The sequence below is a fragment of the Papio anubis genome, chromosome 10 (assembly GCF_008728515.1).
Source record: "Papio anubis isolate 15944 chromosome 10, Panubis1.0, whole genome shotgun sequence".
Lineage (NCBI taxonomy): Eukaryota > Metazoa > Chordata > Mammalia > Primates > Cercopithecidae > Papio > Papio anubis.
The window spans coordinates 113,936,420-113,961,747 of NC_044985.1; the positions used below are offsets into that span (position 1 = coordinate 113,936,420).

General features: G+C 45.9%; 1 protein-coding gene across 1 annotated transcript in view; it reads right to left on the bottom strand.

Annotated features, from left to right (window-relative positions):
- Positions 1 to 23,314: 23,314 nt before the first annotated feature.
- SP110 (SP110 nuclear body protein) overlaps positions 23,315 to 25,328 on the bottom strand; it is a 54,442-nt gene continuing 52,428 nt past the window's right edge. The window contains 1 exon segment of the mRNA XM_021924076.2: positions 23,315 to 24,424. Within this exon segment, the coding sequence (XP_021779768.2) occupies positions 24,230 to 24,424 (195 nt within the window). The 3' untranslated portion in view covers positions 23,315 to 24,229.

The window sequence follows — 25,328 nt, forward strand, 5'->3', positions numbered from 1 at the left end:
AATCTAGAATATTTCCATGAGTTAAGGTCAGATGAACCTTAGTTGTAATTATTATACTTACAGTTTATGTAGCACTAACAAGTTTTTAAAATTCAGAAACATCAGTCAATCATTTGCTTTGCTTTGGATATGAGGGCTTTTTCTGCCCATGTTCTCACTTTATCTCCGTATCTACCACCATAGATAGATCTCCTAGTTAAAGGCAAATAACCACAACACAGGCAAAATTAAGAAAGCATGTGACTGAGAAACAGTGATATATTATTTCTGTGGATCCCCAGGTGCTCATTCTTTTTACATTTTAATGTAAAATGTAAAATTTAGATGTGTTTTTCAACGAGATTAAACAGTGCTGTCCAGCTTCTGTGCCATGGCCTGCACATCTATGACCTCAGACATTATTCCAGGGAGTATCTTAGGACAAGAGCAATCCCCTGAGGTTTCAGTCAACAGCCATTTCCAGACCATTAGAGGAAGGAATGTGAGTCCAGGTTTTTGTTTGAAAATTCCTCATTGACGCCTTGTTGTAATCAGATCAAGACATTTACCAACAATTAGTCCTTTCTTTAAGCCAATGGGAAACTCGAACTTCCTCCATCTTTTTGAGATTAGGTGAAGCCATGTGTACTATTCATTGTTATTTCTGTGTAATAAATCACTCCCCCCCCCCAACCTAGAGGCCTATTATCTCACTGTTTCTGTGGATCGAGAATTCAGACAGGACACAGACATGTGGGAGGTGCCTCATCTGGAAGACTTGAAGGCTGAGGGGCTGGGATCACCTGGAGGCTTGATGGAGGCTGGAGGATCCACTCTGAAGGACCCAGTCACATAGCCAATGAGTTGGTACTGGCCAACTAGTTCCTCTCCACACGGGCTTCTCTTCATACGGATCTCAAAGGGCTGCTCAAGTGTCCTTGTGACATGATGGCTGGCCTTTACCAGAATGCACCATCTGAAAGTGGGCCCATACCAGTTGAAGGGATCCTTTTTGCATTCGGCCTCTCGGGTCACATATTTCAACGTCTGCTGTAGTCCACTTATTCGTAGTGAGGCACTAGGTCTGGCCCACATGCAAGGGAAGGGGAATTAGTCTCTACATTTTGAAGGTGGGTAGATACATTTTTAAAGTACTGGTCCATGTGACTAGTTTTGCAAATAGAAAGTGACACCTGTCCCTTTTGAAGGAAAACCTGTAAGAGCTGGTGTGTGATTTTCCACGTTCTTGTCCCCTGTCAATATTGAGGATGCACGTGTTCACATGCAGGACTAAAGCTGCTGTTACACGGGGTGGCTGCCCTAGAAAGTAGCCCTGACCCACCAGGGATCCTGTATGAGTGAAAAACAAACCTTTTTTTAAAGCAACTGAGATTTTGGGGTAGTTACTGCAGCATAACCAACTCTATCCTGATGAATATTCTCCTGCAACCAAATGTGAGAAACAGCAGTCAGTGGCCCAAAGAGAATCCTGGAGACTAGAGTATATCTTTTTAAAAGATACATATGGCCAGGCATGGTGGCTCATGCCTGTAATCCCAGTACTTTGGGAGGTCGAGGCGGGCGGATCACCTGAGGACAGGAGTTCGAGACCAGCCTGGCTAACATGGCGAAACCTCATCTCTACTAAAAGTACAAAAATTAGATGGGCATGGTGGCAGGTGCCTGTAATCCCAGCTACTCAGGAGGCTGAAGCAGGAGAATCACCTGAACCCGGGAGGCAGAGGTTGCAGTGAGCCAAGATCATGAGCCACTGCACTCCAGCCTGGGCGACAAGAATGAGACTCTGTCTCAAAAAAATAAATAAAATAAAAAAATAAAAGATACACTGCATTACCAATTCTCCCAGTGGCATACAATCAAGGCTGGCAAACCACGGTCCGCAGGTTAAATCCAGCCTCCCATTTGTTTTGTATAGCCTGTGAGTAAGAATAATTTTTACATTTTTAAATAGCTGAAAATAGCCAAAAGAAGAATAATAGTTCATGACGTGAAAATTATATAAAATTCCAATTTCTGTGTCCATAAAGATTGTTTTTGGAACACACCCACGCCCATTCATTTCAGTATTGTGCATGGCTGACTTTGCCTCACAGCGGTGGAGTTAAGTGACTGTCACAGACAGCACATGACCCGGCAAAGCCTGAATTATTTACTATCCATCCCTTTGCAGAAAAAGTTTGCCAACTCTTGACCCAAAGTCTGATAAAATATGAAATTTGATGACTTTGAATTGAAATGTGATTCAGAACGGTTGGACAAAACAAATGTAAGGAACACCCTAACCAACTCATTTTCTTTGCATCTCTATTTTAATGTGATCAAAGGTGATATAGGATGAAAATCTGTCTGAATAAGCTTCAATAAATGTACAGCACAACCTCTAAGAAATAAAAAAGCATAGTGGCATAGTTTACTTTGCAACTTATTTTCCTGTCTTACACAATCTATGGTGTCCTAGATGCAATGATATATGGTAGTGTAGAAGATAAAAAGTGAAAAAACAGTCCTCTGGAAAAGCCTTTGAAAGCTCATTGTGATTATCAACCTTTCTGAGTCAGTAGCTCTTTTTGTTTTGAAACAGAATCTCACTCTGTTGCCCAGGCTGGAGGGCAGAGATAAGATCACAGCTCACTGTAACTTTGAAGTCCTGAGCTCAAGGGATCCTCCTGCTTCAGTTTTCAGATTAGCTGGGACTACAGTTGCATGTCACCATGCCCAGCTAAGATTTTCCTTTAGAGATGGGGTGGCGGGGAGAGGGAGCGGTCTCACTATTTTGCCCAGACTGATCTTGGACTCCTGACCTCAAGTGATCCTCCCGCCTTGGCTTCCCAAAGCGCTGGGATTACAAGTGAGCCACCGCGCCTGGCCAGTAGCTCTATGTTTCACTTATTCTACCCCCAGCAGCTGGCAGAATAAACAATGTGGTGGGCTGTGATTTTGTGCACCTGGTCTGATAGCTAATTAGAGCATAAGCATCCTGAAGGCCTCAATCTAGGGTGGTCCTGGATTTTATTCAGCTGTTTAGAGTACCTGGATGGGGGCTGCGTGCCTGTAATCCCAGCATTTTGGGAGGCTGAGGAAGGCAGATCACTTGAGGTCAGGAGTTCGAGACCAGCCTGGCCAACATGGTGAAACCCCGTCTCTACTAAAAATACAAAAAGTAGCCAGGCGTGGTGGCGGGCACTACTCGGGAGGCGGAGGCAGGAGAATCGCTTGAACCTGGAAGGTGGAGGTTGCAGTGAGCTGAAATGGCACCACCGCACTCCAGGCTGGGCAACAGAATGAGACTCTATCTGAAATAAATAAATAAAATGAATTAAAAATTAAAAATAGAGAACCTGGACGGGATCCGCAGCAGCACTGCCCCGCAGGTGCTTTTTCTACTCTTTCTGAGAAGGGCTCCTCTCCACCAAGAAGAATGACTGTAGCCAAAAAAGGTCTGGGCTGAGCATGAATTTGTTTTCTGTGGTCTCTGCTGTCAGTACTTCCACGGGTGATAGCCAGAGTGTCCTCGCTTCGGAGAATCCAAACACGGCTTTCCAGTAAAATAAACAGAAACAAATGCCCTGAGTCAAGATAGGCTGTGCTCTCCCTTTAAAAAAAATTCTCATTTACTTTGGCAATAAAATATTAATCGCAGATGAGAGAAAGAAAAGTAGGCAATTAATTCTAAATCGTTACACTGGGTTAAACTGGAGAAGAGCTCGTAATGATACACTGCTCTCTCCTGGGAACTTCTCCTTTCAATGGGCCCTCCTCTACAAGACAATTGCGGGAAAAGCCTAGAAAACACATCTGTTACTCTGAAAAGTGGGAATAATATGAATGATCAATTTAGGGGATCATGTGGGCCAGGTGGGACCAAATAGGGGGTTTTATTTTTAGTGGAAGTGGGGATCATCATGTAGTTTTTTAGAAGTCAGGTATAATTGACACAGTAAAATCCAGTCTTTCTTTCCTTTTTTTTTTTTTTTTTTTTTTTGACAGGGTCTTGCTCTGTGGCCAGGCTGGAGGGCAGTGGCGCAATCTCGGCTCACTGCAAATTCCACTTTCTGGGTTCAAGCGATTCTCCCGCCTCAGCCTCCCAAGTAGCTAGGATTACAAGTGCACACCACCACGCCCAGCTAATTTTTGTATTTTTAGTAGAGATGGGGTTTCACCATGTTGGCCAGGATGGTCTCGATCTCCTGCCCTCGTGATCCACCCGCCTTGGCCTCCCAAAGTGCTGGGATTACAGGCGTGAGCCACCGCGCCTGGCCAATCCACTCTTTTAAAATGTAGATTTGTTTTGACAAATGTAAAACCACATGACACCAATATAGTCAAGACCCAGAGCAGTCCCATCACCCCAGAGGTTCCCTCAGGCCCTTTGGCAGTCACTCCCCTTTTGCCATGCCATCTCTGGCAACTACCAATCCATGTTTTGTCCCTGTAGTTCTGCCTCCTCTAGAATGTCATATAATTGACATCATATAATTGAAATTATATCATTACCGGCCTTTTGAGTCTGGCTTTTTTCAGTTAGCCTAATGCTCTTAGAATTCCTCCCTGTTGCCGCATGTATCAATAGCTTGTTATTCTTCATTCCTGAGTAATGTTCCATTATATGGATGTGCTACAATATACTTACCAAGTTACTTGCTGATCTGATCGGCATGTGAGTTATTTCCAGTTTTTGGCCATTACAAATAAAGCTGCAATGATCATCCATGTACAGGTCTTCACATGGACCTGTGTTTTCATTTCAGTGCCTGGGAAGGGGTTGCTGGGCCAAATGATAAACATCAGTGTAATTCTGTAAGAAACTACCAAACTGTTTTCCAATGTGATTGTTCCATTTTGCATGCATGAGATTTCCAGTTCCTCTGCCTCCTTGTCTGCTCTTAGTATTGCCAGTCTTTCTAATTTTAGCCATGCTAATAGGTGTATAACAGTATCTCATCAGGGCTTTCATTTGCATTTCCCTGATGACTAGTGATGTTGAGCATCTTTTTATGTGTTTAATTTGCCATTTGTGTACCTTCTTTGATGAAGTACCTGTTCAAATCATCTTCCCTTCCCACTTAAAAAAAAATTGAATGTTTTGTCTCTATTGAGTTCTAAGATTTCTTTTTCTTTCTTTCTTTCTTTTTTGAGATGGAGTCTTGCTCTGTTGCCCAGGCTGGAGTGCAGTGGCTTGATCTCGGCTCACTGCAACCTCCGCCTCCTGGGTTCAAGCGATTCTGCTGCCTCAGCCTTCTGAGTAGCTGGGCTTACAGGTGCCCACCATCATGTCTAGCTACTTTTTGTATTTTTAGTTGAGACAGGGTGTCACAATGTTGGCCAGACTGGTCTTGAACTTCTGACCTCAAGTGATCCACCGGCCTAGGCCTCCCAAAGTGCTGAGATTACAGGCATGAGTCACTGCACCTGGCTGAGGATTTCTTTATATATTCTGGATTCCAGTCCTTCATGAGATATGTGTTTTAAAATATTGTCCTCATCTTTGCTTGTTTCATTTTTAACTTTCTTGAAAGTATCTTCTAAAAATCAGAGGTTTTAATTTGATGTTCAGCTGCTTTTTTTTCCTCTTACGGTTTATGTGTTTATGGTCTAGCTAAGAAATCTTTGCCTAACCCAGGGTCTCTAATAATATTTTTCTACTGCTGCTGTGAAAAACTACCACAACCTTACTGGCATAAGACAACACAAATTTATGATCGTACAGTTTTGTAGGTCAGAAGTCTGAGCTCCTTGGCTGGTTTCTGTGCTCTGGGTCTCACCAGGCCAAAGTCAAGGTGTCGGCTGTCTGGGCTGTTACCAAGAGGCTTGGGAAAAATCCACGAGTGTTCACTCAGGGTGTGGGCAGAACCCAGTTTCTCGAGGTTGTGGGGCTCAGCTGCCAGCTTCATTGCTGGGGTCAACTGGGGTCACCCTTGGCTCCACATGGCTTCTCTCTGATCCTTGCAAATGAGGCCCTCCCTCTGCTAGCTGGAAATCCTGACTCACAGAATCTTAAAGAACTTTTCATGGCTGGAATATCCAGTTTTCCCTTCTGCCGCAGCTGGAGAAAGTTCTCTGCTATTAAAGGGTCATGTGATTAGATGGGGCTCACCTGGACAGCCCAGGATACCCTCCCTATGTTAAGGTCTGCATCTTTCATTGCATCTGCAAAGTCTCTTTTGCCAGGTAATATAACATGTTCATAGGTTCCAGGAACTGGGAGGTGGGCATTTTTGGGAGAGCATCCTGCCTACCACCTCCTCGAATATTTTCTCTCATGTTTCTTCCAGAAGCTTTATAGTTTTACATTTAGGTCTCTGATCCATTTTAAATTAATTTTTGTATATGGTAGGAGGTTCTTGGATTATGATTGAGATTTTTTCTTTCTCCTCTTCTTTATTTTTTTTCGCATTTGGATATCCAATTCGAGAAACATATGTTGCACAAGTTAGGTTTTCAATTTCTATCTTGATGAAGAATTTGTGATTTGTACAGCTTCAGAACCAACAGAACCATGGCTCATGTTTCATCAAGATCACAGCTGACTTCACGGACTGATTTCATGAACAGTCCCATCATGTTTTGACACTCACAGAAAACATTTGTCTCTGAGAATTTTTAGGAGTGGGAACGTATGCTTCCCTGTTCTCTGCCTCACCTCCTGCACATACCCAGCATTGCAGATGGCATGGAACCCCTGGTTCAGCGGGCTCCGGGTGCTCTGCAACTGAAGGTTAAGGTAGAAGGACACAGTGAAAAGAAAACCCTGGTCCCTGATCCTGTTTTGGGGGTTCTGGTAGGCAATTCCTTGGGAGCATTTAAAGGACAGCACATCAAGGAGGGACAAAACTCCTTGGCCAGCCAGGTAAAGGTCAGAATTTGAAGTCAAGAATGGAAGTAGCAGGCGAATTCTAGACTGATATAATTCAGGTGTAGGGGATTGGGATGGGCACAAACAGGATTGGGATCAGACTGGCAGACAGGGGAGGGCAAAGCTGACAAGGTGGAACTGCAGACCGACCACGGCTTGTGCTGCTAGCTGTGCCCACACCCACACCCTGCAGAGAGGGCCTTGGTGACATAGGGCAGAGCCGTCCCCACCCCTGGAGAGCCAGACTGCCCCAAAAGTTTCCTCAGAGGAGGACAATGGGACAGGCCCAAGTGCCCCACAAAGCACTCAATCCCCAGGAGACTTGCTGGTTCTTGGCACCTGCAGATGAAACCCAAGGGGCCATCTCATGTCCCCAGCCCCTGTTGCTGCCTCCAGCTCTGACCCTGACTTAGGGGCAGTTGCCTGAGGCTGCTATGCCTGCAGATTTTGCAGAAGGAACAAGAGGCTTTAAACTCAGTAAACTTAGCCAGTGCAACACTCTTTCACTAAGGAAAGAGATAGTTAAGAATTCAAGACTCCTCAGCTTATCCATTGATCTGTGTCTGCTCTTTGATTCCAAAGACAGGACAGTCTATGAGCTAAGCCAGAAAATTTCACACTGGGTCCTAGACTCTTAATGGATCCCTTCAGGCACCAATACCACTGAGCAAGACAAGAGGTGACAGGGCTTGGCCTCGATGTGGGCAAATTCCTATTGGAAGTGGCATGAGCTGTGTTCTGTGTGACTTCTACCTTTTTAGCTTTTTCTTCCCTGGACATTCTCAGAAATCCCATCCACAGGAGCTTCCCCCAGTCCCCAGCCATCGGCCTCCCTGCACTGGGGCTGAAGTCACCATTCTCTTTGGGACCACCCTGCCAACCTTAACTGGGGTCACTGATTCTGACTGGCATGACAGAAGCTGCCATGTGTGCTGTGGCACCTGAAGCCTCATGGGACCTCAGCTCTAGGAACTCCTGATGAGAAGGGTGGGGGGGGGAAACCCAGGACACTGCACGTGAAGGGAAGGGTACCCTCCCTGATTCCGACCACAGCAGTGACTTAGCTTTACGGAGCGGCTACTGTGCACTAGGCATTTTGCCTATGTGGTTGGATCAAATGGCGTTTTTTTCCCCCTTCTGAGAAGTTAAAATGATTCATTTGGGCACTTCTACTATCTGTCTCTGAAAGAAAACTTTATTATATAATCTGATTTTGGAGGCAGGCGTTTCTTTAGCATAACAAAGCCCAAGCCAGGCTTAGTGGTTGTCAAGAAATAGTGTTTGTTGAAATAGACCAGGTTAGATAGTTCAACAGAAGAAAGTCAAGTAGAAGGATGATGAATCTCTCCTGGGGATCAGGATGAGGTGTTAGAAGGAAATGAATTTTTCAGGGTAAGGTGGTTTTTTGTTTTTGTTTTTGTTTTTTGAGACAGGGTCTCTCTTTGCCACCCAGGCTGGAGTGCAGTGGGGTGATCTTGGTCAAATGTAGCCTTGACCTCCTGGGCTCAAACAATCCTCCTACCTCAGCCTCCTGAGTAGCTTGGACTACAGGCATGCGCCACCACACCCAGCAAATTTTTAAATTTTTTTGGAGTAGAGATGGAGGGGGATCTCATTATTTTGCTCAGGCTGGTCTTGAACTCCCGGGCTCAAGCAATTCTCCCTCCTTGGCCTCCCAAAGTGCTGGGATTAGAGGTGTAAGCCACCATGCCTGGCTGGGTATATTTTGACTTTAGGTATTTTAGGACAGAAGTTGAAGCCTAGTGTTCACTCCAACACCCCCCTCCTGAATCCTGAAAAGTCTGGATGGTGAAAACTTGGTCCTTTGAAAGCCCCCGCCCCCTACCCCATCTCCCCTCCTCACCTGGACCCTTGGCAGCCCCGCCCCCCACCCCATCACCCCTCCTCACCTGGACCCTTGGCAGCCCCAGCCCCCCACCCCATCTCCCCTCCTCTTGGCAGTGGGAATCCTAGGGCTTCCTTCAGGAGGTCCTGTCTCAGTGTGTTCTCCGGCCTCTGGTTCTCAGCTCCAATCCCTGCTGTCCTCCCCACCTTCCCCATGAAGCATGGAGTCAGGCATTTCTTCTCTGGGCCTGTCCGCGCTCCTCAATGCTTCCTTGAGAGAACCATGACCCCAGCTCCAGTGCAGGAGGGACTGTGGGCCTAGAGGGGCCACCGGCTAGGGGCTGAGAGGAGCTCCCGGAGGTGTGGTTCCCGAGACTGGTCTTCTCCTGTTCTGTTTTCCTGGATGTCATTTTCACAGCAGGAAACCTTTTTAGAAAGGGAGGGGGCACATTTTTCTCAGGGACATTCACAGCAAGGCCTCATCCTGCCCCACGTCCCACAGCTGCAGGATAATCTGGCCTGGTCCTGTTCTGGACCTGCCTGATTCTCAAGGCACAGCAGCAGGGGAGGGCGGGCTCTGAACCCTGGTCAAGCTAGGGCAGGTGCTTGCCTTGCCAGCACAAGGTCCCGCTTTCCAGGACAAAGACTTGCTCTGAGGCCGCACTTGAGTCAGGCTTCTCGAAGCTCTCTTTCAACCAGGCCTCAATCCTGGTTGAGGCCTGGGCTTCTGTGCCTGTCCTCATTGGGCCTGCATCAGCCAGTTTTAGCAAGTCCCTCCTAAGTCAGTGTGGCGAGAAGCCCCCACCCTTGGCATCTGACCACCCTGGCCTGCCTTCAGCAAGAATCCTAACCCTGTTTAACCAGAAGCCTCCCTTCCCCCGGCACTCTCTCTTAGTAATTTCCCCCATTCCCACCACCAATCTGCGCCATGGCTCTACATCCCCACTCGTTCTGGTTGAATTCAGAACTGAGCCTGTTCCATATACACTGAGGCCTCTTTCCCCCTTTGCAATAGTTCCGGAATAAAATGTGCTTTTCCTACTTTACCTACTGTCAGGTCCTGGGTTTCTTTAACAGGAGGGCAACCTTCAGTCTGGGTCCGGGTCAGTGGCATAGAAGGGGACGTGGCACAATGTGTCCACAGAGGGCAGAGCCCAGTGACAGGAGCCCACAGCAGAGACGCTCAGGTTGCATTTGGGAGGGCAGTGGCACTGATGAGAGGGGCATAGGCAAGGACACCACGGAGCAGGATGTAGAAGGGAGTCCTGGGGCAGAACCAGAGCGGGAGCCCAGCCTGTCAAACATCAAGACGTGGCCTGGTGCATGGGGAGTGAGATTCCAACTACCCAATGGGGACCAGGAGGGGAGATGCTGCTTGGAGAAGCTCCGGACCTGCAAGCCAGCCTGCTCAGACTGACTTGCAGCCTAGAGGCATTCATTCATTCATTCATTCATTCTACAAATATGTATTAAGTGCCGATGAGTTTGATGGTAGGGATATACCAACAAACAAAAGAGATAAAAAATTTTGTCTCCGTGTTGCTTACATGATAGTGACAAGAGACAGACACCAAACACAATAAACAAATCATGTTGTGTGTTAGAACATGATAAATGGGATAATTTGGGGGAAGAAAGGACATACATGAGAGGGAGCAGGAGAGCCAGGTGTGGGAGGTTGCAGCATTAGGGGTGGTTGGAGCAGGTTCCCCCAGGGACATTTGAGCAAAAACATTAAAGATGTGAGGGTGAACTGTGGGAACTTCCAGGGGGAGGAAGCTCCAGACCCAGGGGATTGCTGGTGTAAAGGCCTTGAGGCTGCAGTGGCCTGGGTTCCAGGGAGGCCAGTGGGTGCAGCAGACCTACGAGGGAGGTGAGAAGCCCCTCATACAGGCCTCAGGGGGCTCTCACCCTGAAGGCAGAGTAGGTAGGATTAGACTGATCTTAACAGGCTGAGTCTGGCTGCCATATTGAGAATAGGCTTTAGGGGTAGGGGTCGGGGTTGTGATGTGTGTTGGGTCGGGTAGGAGCAGGCCATGTACCACTGCCATTAAAGCATTTCAGCTGGGGACCTGTTAATATTCTTAACTGCTCCCCTGCATTTCACAGCTGTCTGTATCCAAATACAATGGGGGCACCTGGCAGCACACCTCAGGGTGACTTCATGTTCAAATATAATATCAACCCAATATCCAATAAAAAGCTTCAAAAATCATGCCAACATCTTAAGTCTCTCAAGGTGGTGTCAAAGCAGGAGCCAATCCATGAACTACTGAGAGAGGAGAAAGGAAGAAGCCAGTCAGGCAGGCAGTTAGGGTGGGCCCTCAGTTAAATTCTTCCAAACAAAAGAACAGCCTAAAAAATCAAGCAGCAGGCACTGATAAGGGAACTTGCATAGAGGGGCTTGCCTAAGACATGCCCATAGCCACATAGATAAGAAAAGCTACACAGGTGGCTCACCCAGACATGCCTGCAATGGAAGTCCCATTGAGAGGTGACAATGTGCTAGCAGCCCTCACTCTCAACGCCTCCTCGGCCTCTGCATCCACTCTGGCGGTGCTTGAGGAGCCCTTCAGCCTGCCACAGCACCGTGGAGCCCCACTCTGGGCTGGCTGAGACCAGAGCCGCCTCCCTTTGCTTGCAGGGAGGTGTGGAGGGAGAGGCGCCGGCGGGAACCGGGGCTGCACGTGGCGCTCGCGGGCCAGTGCCAGTTCCAGTGGGTGTGGGCTCGGCAGGCCCTGCACACCAAGCAGCCGGCCCGCGCCACCAGCCCAGGGCAGTGAGGGACTTAGCACCCCAGCCAGCAGCTGCAGAGGTTGCACTGGGTCCCCCAGCAGTGCCGGCCCGCCAGCGCTGCACTCAAATTCTCACCGGGCCTTTGCCTCCCTGCGGGGCAGGGCTTGGGACCTGCAGCCTGCCATGTGTGAACTCCTCCCCTGCGGTGGGCTCCCACACAGCCTGAGCCTCCCCAACAGGCACCGCCCCCTGCTCCGTGGCGCCTGGTCCCATCGACAACCCAAGGGTTGAGGAGTGCAGGCCCAGCTCGGGACTGGCGGGCAGCTCCGCCGGCAGCCCTGGTGCAGAATCCACTAGGCGAAGCCAGCTGGGCTCCTGAGCTCTGGGGACTTGGAGAACTTTTATGTCTAGCTAAGGGATGGTAAACGCACCAATCAGCACTCTGTGTCTAGCTCAGGGTTTGTAAATACACCAATTAGTACTCTGTGTCTAGCTCAAGCTTTGTAAATACACCAATTGGTATTCTGTATCTAGCTAATCTAGTGGGGACTTGGAGAACTTTTCTGTCTAGCACTCTGTGTCTAGCTCAAGGATTGTAAACACACCAATCAGTACTCTGTGTCTAGCTCAGGGTGAGCAAATACACCAATCAGTACTCTGTGTCTAGCTCAAGGTTTGTAAATAGACCAATTGGTACTCTGTATCTAGCTAACCTAGTGGGGACTTGGAGAGCTTTTATGTCTAGCTAAAGGATTGTAAATGCACCAATCAGCACCCTGTCAAAATGGTCCAATCAGCTCTCTGTAAAGTGGACCAATGCTCTCTGTAAAATGGACCAATCAGCAGGATGTGGGGGGCCAGCTAAGGAAATAAAAGCAGGCTGCCCGAGCTAACCAGCGGCAACCTGCTTTGGTGGGTTTCCACGCTGTGAAAGCTGTGTTGTTTTGCTGTTTGCAATAGGTTTTGTTATGCTTACTTTTTGGATCCATGCTTCCTTTATGAGCTATAACGGTCACTGCAAAGGGCAGCAGCTTCAGTCCTGAAGCCAACGAGACCACAAACCCACTGGGAAGAATGAACAACTCCAGATGCGCTGCCTTTAAGGGCTGTAATATTCACCACGAAGGTCTGCAGCTTCATTCCTGACAGTGAAACCACGAACCTGCCAGGAGGAAAAAGCTCCAGACACATCTGAACGTCTGTCTGAAGGAACAAACTTCAGACACACCATCTTTCAGAACTGTAACACTCACTGCAGGCTCCGCGGCTTCATTCTTGAAGTCAGTGAGACCAAGAACCCCACCAATTATGGACAGCCTGTCCCCTAACACATGCACAGTTAAGGTGAACAAAGCAATATGGAGTCACTAAGCTAAGGGCTGACATGCACACTTGGAGGATGGGGTGGAGCTAACAGAAATTTGTATCTTATGCAAATGAGATGCCCAGCCCTCATCAGTTTCTTATAAAAGCCTTTGCGTTCAACTGTAAAAATGGCAACCCTCTTCTGGGCCCCCTCTCCATGGCAGAGGGCATTCGTCTTTTGCTTAGTAAACTTTTGCTCCAATCTCACCCTTTGTGTCCAAGCTCCTTAATTCTACTGGTCATGAGACAAAGAACTCCAGATGTTACAACGAGAGAGTGCTACTTTGTGGTGCATTGGTGAGACTGTAACACTAAAAGCATTGAGTGGGCCACTTCCACTCATGATCTCTGAAGTTCTCATGACTAGGGCTCCATAATAATCTCTCTCCATCCACGCACTTGCTCCCTGCATCCCCAAATCTCATCTGCCTAGCTGCTTTTTTATTTAGTTCCCTTCTCAATTTAGTTTTTTCTTCTGCAGTTGGCTTCACATTTTATTCTTACTACTGTTTCTGAAAGCTGTTAATAAATGAACATTTAAGCTACAAAACATTACAATTAAACAAACCAAGCAATCAACCGAACAATAAACCCCCGGCTGTCATCTTACAGGACAAGGGCAGCTCTTGTGATTAAGTTGCAGGCTCTACTGCTGCCCACACCACAGATACCTTAGTTAGATTTGCTCTTTTGTCAAACGTTTCAGTCAGATAAAGGACCAGTCATAGGGCAGTGGATCTCAAACCTAATTGTGGCAAAAAAAAAAAAAAAAAAGTCACCTAGAAAAGTTGCTCACCTGGTTAAAAACACAAATTCCTAGGCCTGAATCCTAGAGATTCTCATCCAGGGTGAACATACCAGAATCTGCATTTTAGCAAGCTCCCTGTGATTCTGAAGCAGCGGGAGGCAGGCAACTTATTGGGAAGTGGTCCAGATATCGCAAAGGACCCCTCTCTAAGCATTCTTGACTGGTCCCACAGACCACTCCCCCCCCGCCCCAGTAGGCTGGCTTCCTCACCCTGTCCTCATCCTCTAGCATCCCTGAGAAGAGGTCACCTGGGACATTCTTGCAAATGGGAGGATCTAGAATCCAGGTCTCTGCCAGCTGCCGGCCATCCCCAGGCGGGCCTCCTGCCAGACTCCAATCTATGAAATGAACAACTGGGAAGCCTTTTCCAGCCCACATTACTGAGTGCATCTCAGTTGTTTCATTATATTAGCTGTGAGGTTTTGCACTTGTGACAAACGACAGAAGGGACCTTTTGTCACAGTAAGGAAATCCTTGCAAGCATGTGCCTAAACGTGACTTTCTGCTGCTTCATCTTTGCCAGTCTCATCTGGAGAGAACCTCGCGCATCTCTTGGTTGGTTTTCCTCCATCTGCATGAAACAGGAGCCACTGAAAGCATCTTCCTCCCCTTCAAAGCCTCCACTACTTCCTTCTCCTAGTTCCTTGTCCTTGCAGGAGCTTTAATACCTCAGTTCCTTTCCATCTCTGGAGGGGCCCACAGTGCCCTCTGGTGGTTAAACAGTATGCCTCACTTTTTTTTTTTTTTTGGTCGGGGAGGACAGAGTTCCCTGTTGCCCAGGCAGGAGTGCAGTGGTGCAATCTCGGCTCACTGCAACCTCCGACCCCAAGGCTCAAGCGATTCTCTTGCCTCAGCCTCCCAAGTAGCTGGGATTACAGGCGTACGCCACCACACCAGGCTAATTTCTGTATTTTTAGTAGAGTTTCACCATCTTGGCCAGGCTGGTCTTGAACTCCTAGCCTCAAGTGATCTACCCGTCTCGGCCTCCCAAAGAGCTGAGATTATAGGCGTGAGCCACCGTACCTGGCCTATGGTACACTTTTGTAGAAGTCCAGGGTGCCTGCTGCTCTCAGGGCTAGGTCCTGTGCCCATCCTGGGAGAATGGGAAAGCCTTTGCATGCATTCTGCTCTGCCTGACCCTCCAAAGGGCCAGAACCAGGCCTAGGGGGTCAAGGGTAAACTTCTTTGAGGAACTGGAAACTGAGATGATGTTGAGGTTAGGGATTGGCTGTGAATACAAACTGGGTCACCGTCCAGATATAGAAACATCAAAATCTGACCTGTGGGCTCTATCTGGGGAAAATTTAGGGCAAATTGGCACCTGTAGGTGCCAAGGATGCCAAGGAGTGGCTGGTTTACCCTGCCCTCCTCACTGTCCATTGTTTGGACCAATTCTGCCTTCTTAGGAGGACATGACACTTCTTCCCCCAGGATCCTAGGATGCACTGAAGCCTCTCGTTTTTTCCTTCTGGTTGGTACTAACATATACCCATTAACTTGAATGCTAGTGAGCACTAACATATACCCATTAACTTGAATGCTAGTGAGCACTAACATACGCCCGTTAACTTGAATGCTCATCTTTCACTGGCCAAGACCAAACTTTGACAGGTACCCCCAGAGCACTTTCATAGGCCCGTGAGTCAATTCTGAACCAAGTCATGGGGGCAGCTGAGCCAGCTCCCCTCAGTCCAGGCCTTGATAGCTGGGTGCAGTTGTGGCCCTGGGTCTGAATGCTGCAACCACAGTGCCTAAGGTCTGGGTTGTGGAAGCTGGAGAGCCACTGCTGGGCCTGAAGGCTGGAAACCTCGCTGTTGCCCTTGTAAGGACATTTCCGCCTTAGCCCCTAGGGCAGAGCATTGAGTGAGTCAAAACCTTAACTCCACATCCAACAGACTCTGTTTTAGAACAGAGCGTTAGACGCTTCAGTATCAGCTGACATCCTGGATGTGTAACCACCCCTTTCTGCTGATACTTGGGCCTTGTGTCCAGGTCTGGATGACTGTCCTCACCGTTGACTTCTTGCTTGAGGCCCCGGGCTGTCTTCTGGAAAGTGTCTCTCCTGGGTTCCTCAGGGTTCTACCCAACCTCTCTGTAAGTGATCAGATGCCAGTAGCTGCTAAAGGGGAAGAGTGTCCCCTCTGCCAGTGCACCCGAGCTCTGGTCTTGTCCAATGGGGATGCCTGGTGCCAGGTTGCCTGGAGTCTTGTGCTGGGAGGGACTTCGCCAGGTGGTCTTCCTTTTTCTAGATGGTTCTGGAGATTCACATGGCCCAGCTGAGACCAGAGGTGAAGTGAGCAAGACAGTGTCTTCTTGGCACTGTCTTCATTATCTCACATGACACTTCACAGGGGAACGACTGTTAAAATGAATACAGTCTGTGCATTTTTTTCTAAGTCACAATGACAGAAGAGATGGAATGACAAGAGAGTTGGGAATTCTGTAGCCCCCACTCCTAATTTCAAGAGGGGCAGAGTTCCATTGGAGCAGCTTTGGGAGGAAAGAGAAGCAGTCAGGGTCTTCAGGGCTCAGGGCAGGAAAGCAAAGAGTCCAAGGCACCTGCCAGGACTGACCCCGCCCACCGACTCCCATAACGACTTGCAGGATGCGAGCTTGCTCTGAAGGCCTGGCTGTACCAGAGCTTGGAAAGGTACCCACTCCAGATGCTGATGCCAATGAAGTCTACCTCTCCTGAGGGAGGCTGCACTTCACCAGGAGACCAGGTCTCCCCAGTTTCTAAGAATGAATCTTCCAAGGTGGAATTTTTGCTACCAGCTGGAGGGGGGCAATGTATTTGTACATGTAATTCCTCCAGTCATTCCTGATAAAACTTTTTTGTTGTTCCATTTTTGCAGCCTTTTGCAGTCACGTAGAACCTCCCACATCATAACTTGAAGGTAGTCCACAGCTGATGCGGGCTCCCTGGCCAGTGCGGGAGGAAAGGGTTCAGGAAAGAGTGGAACCCAGCTGGATCAGATGGGAGAAATCGAAGCAGTGTTGTTCATCTGGGGTAATACCTGAGGTTTGTGGCCTCATGCCAAGGAAATCAAGGACATGGACACATGGTGGAGTGAGATTAAGAGTGGAGGTTTAATAGGCAAAGGAAAGAGAAAAAAGAATAGCTCTTTCTCCTGCAGAGACAGAGGGGTGCCCAAGTGGGTCTTCCAGCCCACGGCAAAATGCACCAGATTTTATAGACTGGCTTGAGGAGGCAGTATCTGATTTACATAGGGCCCACAGATTGGTTGGACCAGGTGTGACATTTACATAGCACACAAGGGAGGAAGTTGGCCACCCCACCCTAATCTTATTATTATGCAAATGGGTTTTCTACTTGGTCAGCACCATGTTGTCTGTTCCTTACCATACACGTGGTTGGCAAGGAAAAGGGAAGATGGAGCCACGATATTGGACTTGTCTAGCCTCCAGATAGCCCTTTCCCATTGGCACAGCTGCTGGCATTCACCCGTGCAAGCTTCCAGCTTGCTTATCTATGTCTGCAGCTCAATTTTACAGGCTGCTTTTCGTTAGAAAAGAAATGACTTGGGAGCTGCTTTTCATTAAAAGGAAAACCTTAGTGAGGACTTCCTTACCCTCACTATGTGCCTAAATAATTTCTTTTTAACTCCTATGTTATTATGGCCTGGGTGCAGGACTGGAATGGGTCCCTGGAGAGAGGCAATTGGCATTGTCTGTAGGGGCATCACTGATGGGTTCATTAAGAGTTTTTAACATCTAAGGAGGTGCTGAAAGTGGATGAGGCCTGAGCAGTGGGAAATGACCAGGAGGGAGAGCCTGCACCTACAGCTCAGAGAGTCTGGGGAAAGGTGAGGACCAGCTGGGCTAAGCAGAATAACCGAAACCCTGTTCTCGCAGGCAGAAATCACTTGAAAACCAGGGGAGCCGTACGGCAACAAGCGGTAGCAAAGGAAGAGAGTGTTCCGGGGATAGGGGTCTTGGCTATCATGGCAACCAAACTGCTGGTGTTTGAAGATCTCAACTTGAAAGAAATAAGTGACTCTTTAGGCTACCCCCGACCCCCTGCCCAAGTTACAGAGTGACCCAGAGCCATGATTAGATGATAGACAGACAGACCTGGATCAGCTTACCAATGCCAGAATGGAAGACAGGGTTAAGTCATAAATGGATATAAGTTTTTTTTTTACCCAGCAATCCTGCCTGCTGGTAAACTGGTAGGGAGGGGAATCTTTTATCATAATGCATTGAGCTTATGCTGGGAAGGGGAACCTTTAGTGCACTTCTCAGAAGGATTTGGAAGTCTAAAGCCTATGCTGATAAAATCGTCTCTAGGACTCAGCATTCACTCCAAAGTGGCACCAGGAGTGGTCATCTTTATGGCCATATTTGTTGTCTTTCCATACAATGAAGGGAATTCTACTCTATTATGTGCTTTTCTTGAGCCAGTGCTCAAACTGCCTCCACCCTTTCCTGGATCACAGGTGAGGTCAATTTCACAGTTCACATTATTGTGAAAACACTGGGAAACAGGAACCAAAGAAATCATAGATACATTTTTTGTTCGTTAGTCTGTGACACTGGGTACCTAAATGGAAATTCCAACACACTCTTCTCCCAGTTCCTCACTGGGAGGCTGAAGGGGCCCCACTGAACAGGTTCTGCCTCTTTGTGGGGCAGGGCCTGCGTCTTTGATGGTCTTACTCCTCCATGGAGACTAAGAATGAAAAGTCAGAAACACAGATCAGGACAACTTAGTAAGTTGTAATGATTTTCTATTTTTGTCTTGAGAAAATAAAAATATAGTTAAGGAAAGTTTGTATCCTTTGAAGTTTTGTTAAAAAATAGCAATTAGCATTATTAACATGCTAAAAAATTAGGTTTAAAATACTATCAAATTGCAGTTGTATTAATATCAGTCTCATACTAATGGCCTAAGAGGAGGAGTTCTTCCTGAAACATTAAAAAAAAATGATAAAGAGGAAGAACAGAGAGCAGATAGCCTGTAGATAATAGATGTTCTTGAAAGTGAGCCCAGGACAAATGGATCAGTCAGATTTAATGGGGCTGGAAAAGAACCAGGCATGTATATTGAAAAGGCTCAGTGTGCCAGGCATGATGAATGAAAAGAATACTATATTTGAAACCTATCCTGGCAAAAATAACTAAATATAGAACTATTGGGATAACAGGGGAAATATCACTGGCTTCCACACACTGATGAAGAGGCAGAATTCTGGCTGGACTTAGATTTCAGAGTTGTAGAATAAAATCCCCAAAGACAGTGGAACAAAGTTTAAATCAATTTTGAAGGTGAGAAGTTGTGATGAGATATATATTATGTTATTAATTTATGAAAACAATAGAACACATTCTAAGATATGGTGAATCAGAAAACATACCATCCATGTAATTCTTTTCAAATTACTTAAAGATATACTTCAGTTGACTGAAAGGTGGAGCAAAAAGGAAGTATGGAGAAGTCGTGACAAGAAAAGATCAGCAGGGAATCTTAAAACAGCGAAAACAGAAACACGTTAATATTGTTCTCATAAATACAGGTTATCATGTAACACACACTTTTAATTTTTGCTTTAGAATTACTTTATATGACATATGACAGGACAAATAATTTACATAATGTGAAACTAATAATGACATAATATAATTGAATAGAATAAACATAATTTATAGAGTAAAAGCAAAAAAATTAATACTAATGCATGTCTATGTTTCAAGAAAGTGAAAAGCAGGAATAAGGGAGCTGAGAGGTATCGAAGTGATAAACGCATTGCCTTAAGAATGTGGCACATTACAGATATTTTGACTTTGACGTTTAAAAAACAAGTCAAAATGCATTGGGAAAACTTGTGGGTAAATATTGGAACTAAAAACCGTTATGATGCCTTCCAAAATAGAAGGCAGAAGCCACAAGAAAAAAAAAAAAAAGACAAAAATAATATTAAAACATTAAAAAGAGAAATATCAAATTATGATAGAAATAAGACCACCCATATTCCTTTTTTTATTATTATTATACTTTAAGTTCTAGGGTACATGTGCACAATGTGCAGGTTTGTTACATATGTATACATGTGCCATGTTGGTGTGCTGCACCCATTAACTTGTCATTTACATTAGGTATATCTCCTAATGCTATCCCTCCCCGCTCCCCCCACCCCACAACAGGCCCCAGTGTGTGATGTTCCCCTTCCTGTGTTCAAGTGTTCTAATTGTTCAATTCCCACCTATGAGTGAGAACATGCGGTGTTTGGTTTTCTTTTCTTGCGATAGTTTGCTGAGAATGATGGTTTCCAGCTGCATCCATGTCCCTACAAAGGACATGGACTCATCCTTTTTTATGGCTGCATAGTATTCCATGGTGTATACGTGCCACATTTTCTTAATCCAGTCTAGCATTGATGGATATTTGTGTTGGTTCCAAGTCTTTGCTATTGTGAATAGTGCCGCAATAAACATACATGTGCATATGTCTTTATAGCAGCATGATTTATGATCCTTTGGGTATATCCCCAGTAATGGGATGGCTGGGTCAAAGGGTATTTCTAGTTCTAGATCCTTGAGGAATCGCCACACTGTCTTCCACAATGGTTGAACTAGTTTACAGTCCCACCAACAGTGTAAAAGTGTTCCTATTTCTCCACATCCTCTCCAGCATCTGTTGTTTCCTGACTTTTTAACGATTGCCATTCTAACTAGTGTGAGATGGTATCTCATTGTGGTTTTGATTTGTATTTCTCTGATGGCCAGTGATGATGAGCATTTTTTCCTGTGTCTGTTGGCTGTATAAATGTCTTCTTTTGAGAAGTGTCTGTTCATATCCTTCGCCTACTTTTTGATGGGGCTGTTTTTTTCTTGTAAATTTGTTTGAGTTCTTTGTAGGTTCTGGATATTAGCCCTTTGTCAGATGAGTAGATTGCAAAAATTTTCTCCCATTCTGTAGGTTGCCTGTTCACTCTGATGGTAGTTTCTTTTGCTGTGCAGAAGCTCTTTAGTTTAATTAGATCCCATTTGTCAATTTTGTCTTTTGTTGCCATTGCTTTTGTTGTTTTAGTCATGAAGTCCTTGCCCATGCCTATGTCCTGAATGGTATTGCCTAGGTTTTCTTCTAGGATTTTTATGGTTTTAGGTCTAACATTTAAGTCTCTAATCCATCTTGAATTAATTTTTGTATAAGGTGTAAGAAAGGGATCCAGTTTCAGCTTTCTACATATGGCTAGCCAGTTTTCCCAGCACATTACAGATATTTTGACTTTGACATTAAAAAAGTAAGTCGAAATGCATTGGGAAAACTTATGAGTAAATATGGGAACTAAAAACCGTTATGATGCCTTCCAAAATAGAAGGCAGAAGCAAAAAAAAAAAAAAAAAAAAAAAAAGACAAAAATAACATTAAAACATTAAAAAGAGAAATATCAAAATATGATAGAAATGAGACCACCTATATTACTTTTTTCTTTTTTTTTTGAAACAGAGTCTTACTCTGTCACCCAGGTTGGAGTGCAGTTGTGCGATCTCAGCTCACTGCAACCTCCGCCTCCCAGGTTCAAGCGATTCTCCTGCCTGAGTAGCTGGGATTACAGGCGCACACCACCACGTCTGGCTAGTTTTTGTGTTTATTTGAGATGGGGTTTCACCATGTTGGTCAGGCTGGTCTTGATCTCTTGACTCGTGATCTACTCACCTCGGCCTCCCAAAGTGCTGGGATTACAGGCCTGAGCCACTGCGCCTGGCTGACCACCTGTATTAACTTTTAACCACAAATGAAATAGATGACTTCTTAGAAAAACATAAAAGCAGAACTGTCTCAAAAACCAGCAGAGTATATGCATTAAAAAAGCATATAATGTGGCCAACACTATCTCCCTAGTGAACTCTGGGTCACATCCTTTTGGTTAATTTAAAACACTATAAATTATTCCAGAACATCTTAAAAGGTAGAAAATTTTACAAGTTATTTTACCGAGGTAGGATAACCATAAATCTGACTTTGACAGTCTGTAAAAACTATAGACCAATCTCGTGTATAAATACAAGTGCCAAATCCTCTGCAATGGTATCTTAAATACCCTCTGCAATGGCATATGAAATCTATAACAAACAAAAATAAACCCTGCAGAAATTTTGAAATCAGTTTAGTTTGTTTTTCATAGTGGTCTGAGTATTGAAATTCTGTTAAATTATATTGTTGTACCTGGGGATTGAGCAAGTGAGTAATACTGTTGGAGAAGAGACACCAATGTAGACCCGAGGAAGACAAGGAAGAAGCCTGTGGGATTGGATGGGAATTAGAGGTGTATAATACATATAAATCATGTGTCTGGGAAAATTTCCTGCCCTGGGATTAGGGAGAACTAGCACCATGTGCTTGACTGGATTTCAGAATTGCTATAAATGAGTGACTGCTGCTTCCTTCTTCCCTGTTTGAATGGAAGTATCTTTAGTGGTTATTCTGTCCCTGTTTCATCACTGAATGTTGGCAGCAGGGGAGAAACAATTTTTCAGCTCACTGGACTGTAGTTTAAGAGGAGGTGCACCCAAGGAGCTGCACCCAATGAACCATACTTGAGGAGCCTTTTTCTTTCATTTTCCCCTTCCCTTCCCTTCCCTTCCCTTCCCTTCCCTTCCCTTCGCTTCCCTTCCCTTCCCTCCCCTTCCCTCCCCTCCCCTCCCCTCCCCTCCACTCTGCTTCCTTTTTACTTCTCCTCTCCCCTCCTCTTTTTCTTTTCTTTTCTTTTTTTTGGCAGGGTCTCTGTTGCCCAGGCTAGAGTGCAGTGGTGCATTCTTGGCTTACTGCGACCTCTGCCTACCAGGCTCATCCTTCCACCTCAGCCTCATGAGTAGCTGGGACTAGAGGTGTGTGCCACCATGCCCAGCTAATTAAAAAAGAAATTTTTTTTGTAGAGATGAGGTTTTGCCATGTTGCCCAGGCTGGTCTTGAACTCTTGGACTCAAGCGATCCACCTGCCTCGGCCTCCTAAAGTGCTGGGATTTCAGGTGTGAGCCACTGTGCCCAGTCCCAAGAAGGCTTATCTGATCTGAGCCTGATTTAGATAAGGAGGTCCTGGACTTTGTTCCAGTGCTGCAGAGAGTGAGACTTCTGAGGGGAGAGGAGTGTCCTTTGCATATAGGAAAGATGGGAACTACTTGGCTAGAGGGTGAACTACAGTAGATTGCTTCTAAAGATGGGAGCAGCAATGTTTCTTCCCAAGCAACATTCTCCTTTGAAATGTGCCTTTGTCACTCACTGCATCAAGAGGTAGGGTCTATTCTCCCTCCTTCTGAATCTGGCCCTGTGACTTGCTTTCACCAATAGATTGTGGCAGAAGTGACAGTGTGCAAGTATGAATGGGGTCTGCCAGGCCATGTGGAGCAACGGTAAGCATCCTCATGGATGATGCCTGAATTCCTGACCCACAGAATAGTGAGCAATAAAATGTTTTTTTTTCTTTTCAAGCAGCTAAGCTTTGAGGTCATTTGTTACACAGCAATGATAGCTAATACACCATCGAAGAGTGCTGGGGTCATTTCAAAACAACTCAGGAGGCAAACTGAGGATATTCTCACTAAAAGTGGGGAACTTGCACACGCCTGTAATCCCAGCTACTCGGAGGCTGAGGCAGGAGAATCACTTGCACCCAGGAAGAGGAGGTTGCAGTGAGCCAAGATGGCGCCACTGCATTCCAGCCTAGGTGACAGAGTGAGACCTTGTCTCCAAAAACACACAAAAAAAGTGGGCAACTGCAAAGGTTTGTAGCATACTACATATATTTAAATATGTGGGTTCAAGATAATTCAATAAAAAAATCCCTGGTTACCTTTAGAGGATATTAGGAAATCAATTCGTTATTTTGAACATTGCTAAATAAAAAGCAAGCATTTATCCTATTTTTTGTACAACCTGTATATCAAGGTAACTGAATATTGTTAAAGAGAAGCTATTTGCAGAAGAAATCTGACCAACAATGATGTAAAAAAATAAAATCTGAATCTCATCATTTTGCAACCCCTGATGATATCACGGATTTCGGTATTGCTAAAACCGTCAGGTGACAGATGATCAGGCTGACAACACCTGCACCTGCTGCCAAGCTTAACATAAAAAATAATACTAAATTCCCCCTGCGAAGCCTGCGTGTGCCCAAAAAACCCCAAATCAAAACAAACCTCTCAAAACTTGAGTTAAAGCAAGCTTCTAGATCTAACTTCTAGCTTACAAAAAATGAGAGGAAGAGAGGACTATACCACTAAGAAAATGCAACCAGAAAATTCCAGATTGCAAAAAATGTAATAGGACCAAAACCCTGAGTTCTTCAATAAATACATGACAATTTATAGCTTAAAAGAGACATAGGGACAGGTGAGCCAAATGCAATGTGTGCAACTTGTTTAGATCCTGATTTGAACAAATCAACTCTAAAAAGACTTCTGAGACAGTGGAGAGAATGTGAACTATGAGAACTATGATGGTGTATCTGATGGTATGAAGGAAGTACTAATTTTGTTTTTTTAGTGTGAATATAGCCTTTTAAAGGTAAAATGAAAGAATAAAGGTGGTGGAGGGTGTGATAATCCTATGAAGGGTCTGGGTTTGGGTCCTGAGGGCAGCCAATTACATCCCAGACTCACGGGCAATTAACAGTCCAAGCCAGGGTCCCATCAGCTGAATCCTGAGGTTGCGATGCTTCAGTCTTTTCAGAACAGGGTAAAGGAAGAGTCCAGAAACCACCTTCACTGGCTTCGTGAAAACCAAGCACGTCTTTGAGATCTTTTTCAAATTCTGCCTCTAAGTCAAGTCCTGCCTTGCCAAAGTCAGAAGCCTGAAAGAGAAAAAAGCAAACAAACACGTTGAAGGACGAAAGATTACAGCCATCAGATCACTCATACATTTTTTTGTTTTTTGTTTTTGAGTCAGGGTCTTTCCCTGTCACCCAGGCTGTGGTGCGGTGGCACCATCATAGCTCACTGCAGCCTTCAATTCCTGGGCGCAAGCGATCCTCCCATCTCAGCCTCCTGAGTAGCTGAAACTACAGGCACATGCCACTATGCCCAGATTTTAATTTTTTTTTTTGAGACGGAGTCTCGCTCTGTTGCCCAGGCTGGAGTGCAGTGGCCGGATCTCAGCTCGCTGCAAGCTCTGCCTTCCGGGTTTATGCCATTCTCCTGCCTCAGCCTCCCGAGTAGCTGTATGCCCAGATTTTTAAAACTTTTTTTTTTTCTCAGAGATCGGGGTGAGGAGGTCTTGCTATGTTGCTCAGGCTGGTCTCAAACTCCTGGCTTCAGGTGATTCCCTCACCTCGGACTCCCCAAAAGCTGGGATTGCAGATGTGAGTCACTGCTCCCAGTCTCACTCATATTTTTTTAGGAGGCCCAGCAGTGAGGCAGAATGGGTGGGGAGATGCTGCTACTAAAATGTTGAAAAGCATGAGACTCCACCTGGTTGTTAACTTCCACCTGACAGGTGATTTGCACTGAAGGTTTAGTTTTGATCATGGCAAATCTGAGCATGGTGCAAAATAGCTTAAAAAATGTTTTTAAATGCTTTTCTTGAAAGCCCACTCACTGATGAAGGATGACCCTCTGTTCTCCGGGGCTAAGGATACGCCAGACACTGAGTGGCTCTCTGGTCAACGCTTTCTCCCTGCAGCTCCATGAGTGGGTGCCCGTTTACAGTTTGTGGTTTGTGAACATGCCAACTCCTGGCATGGAAGAAGCAAAGGAAGC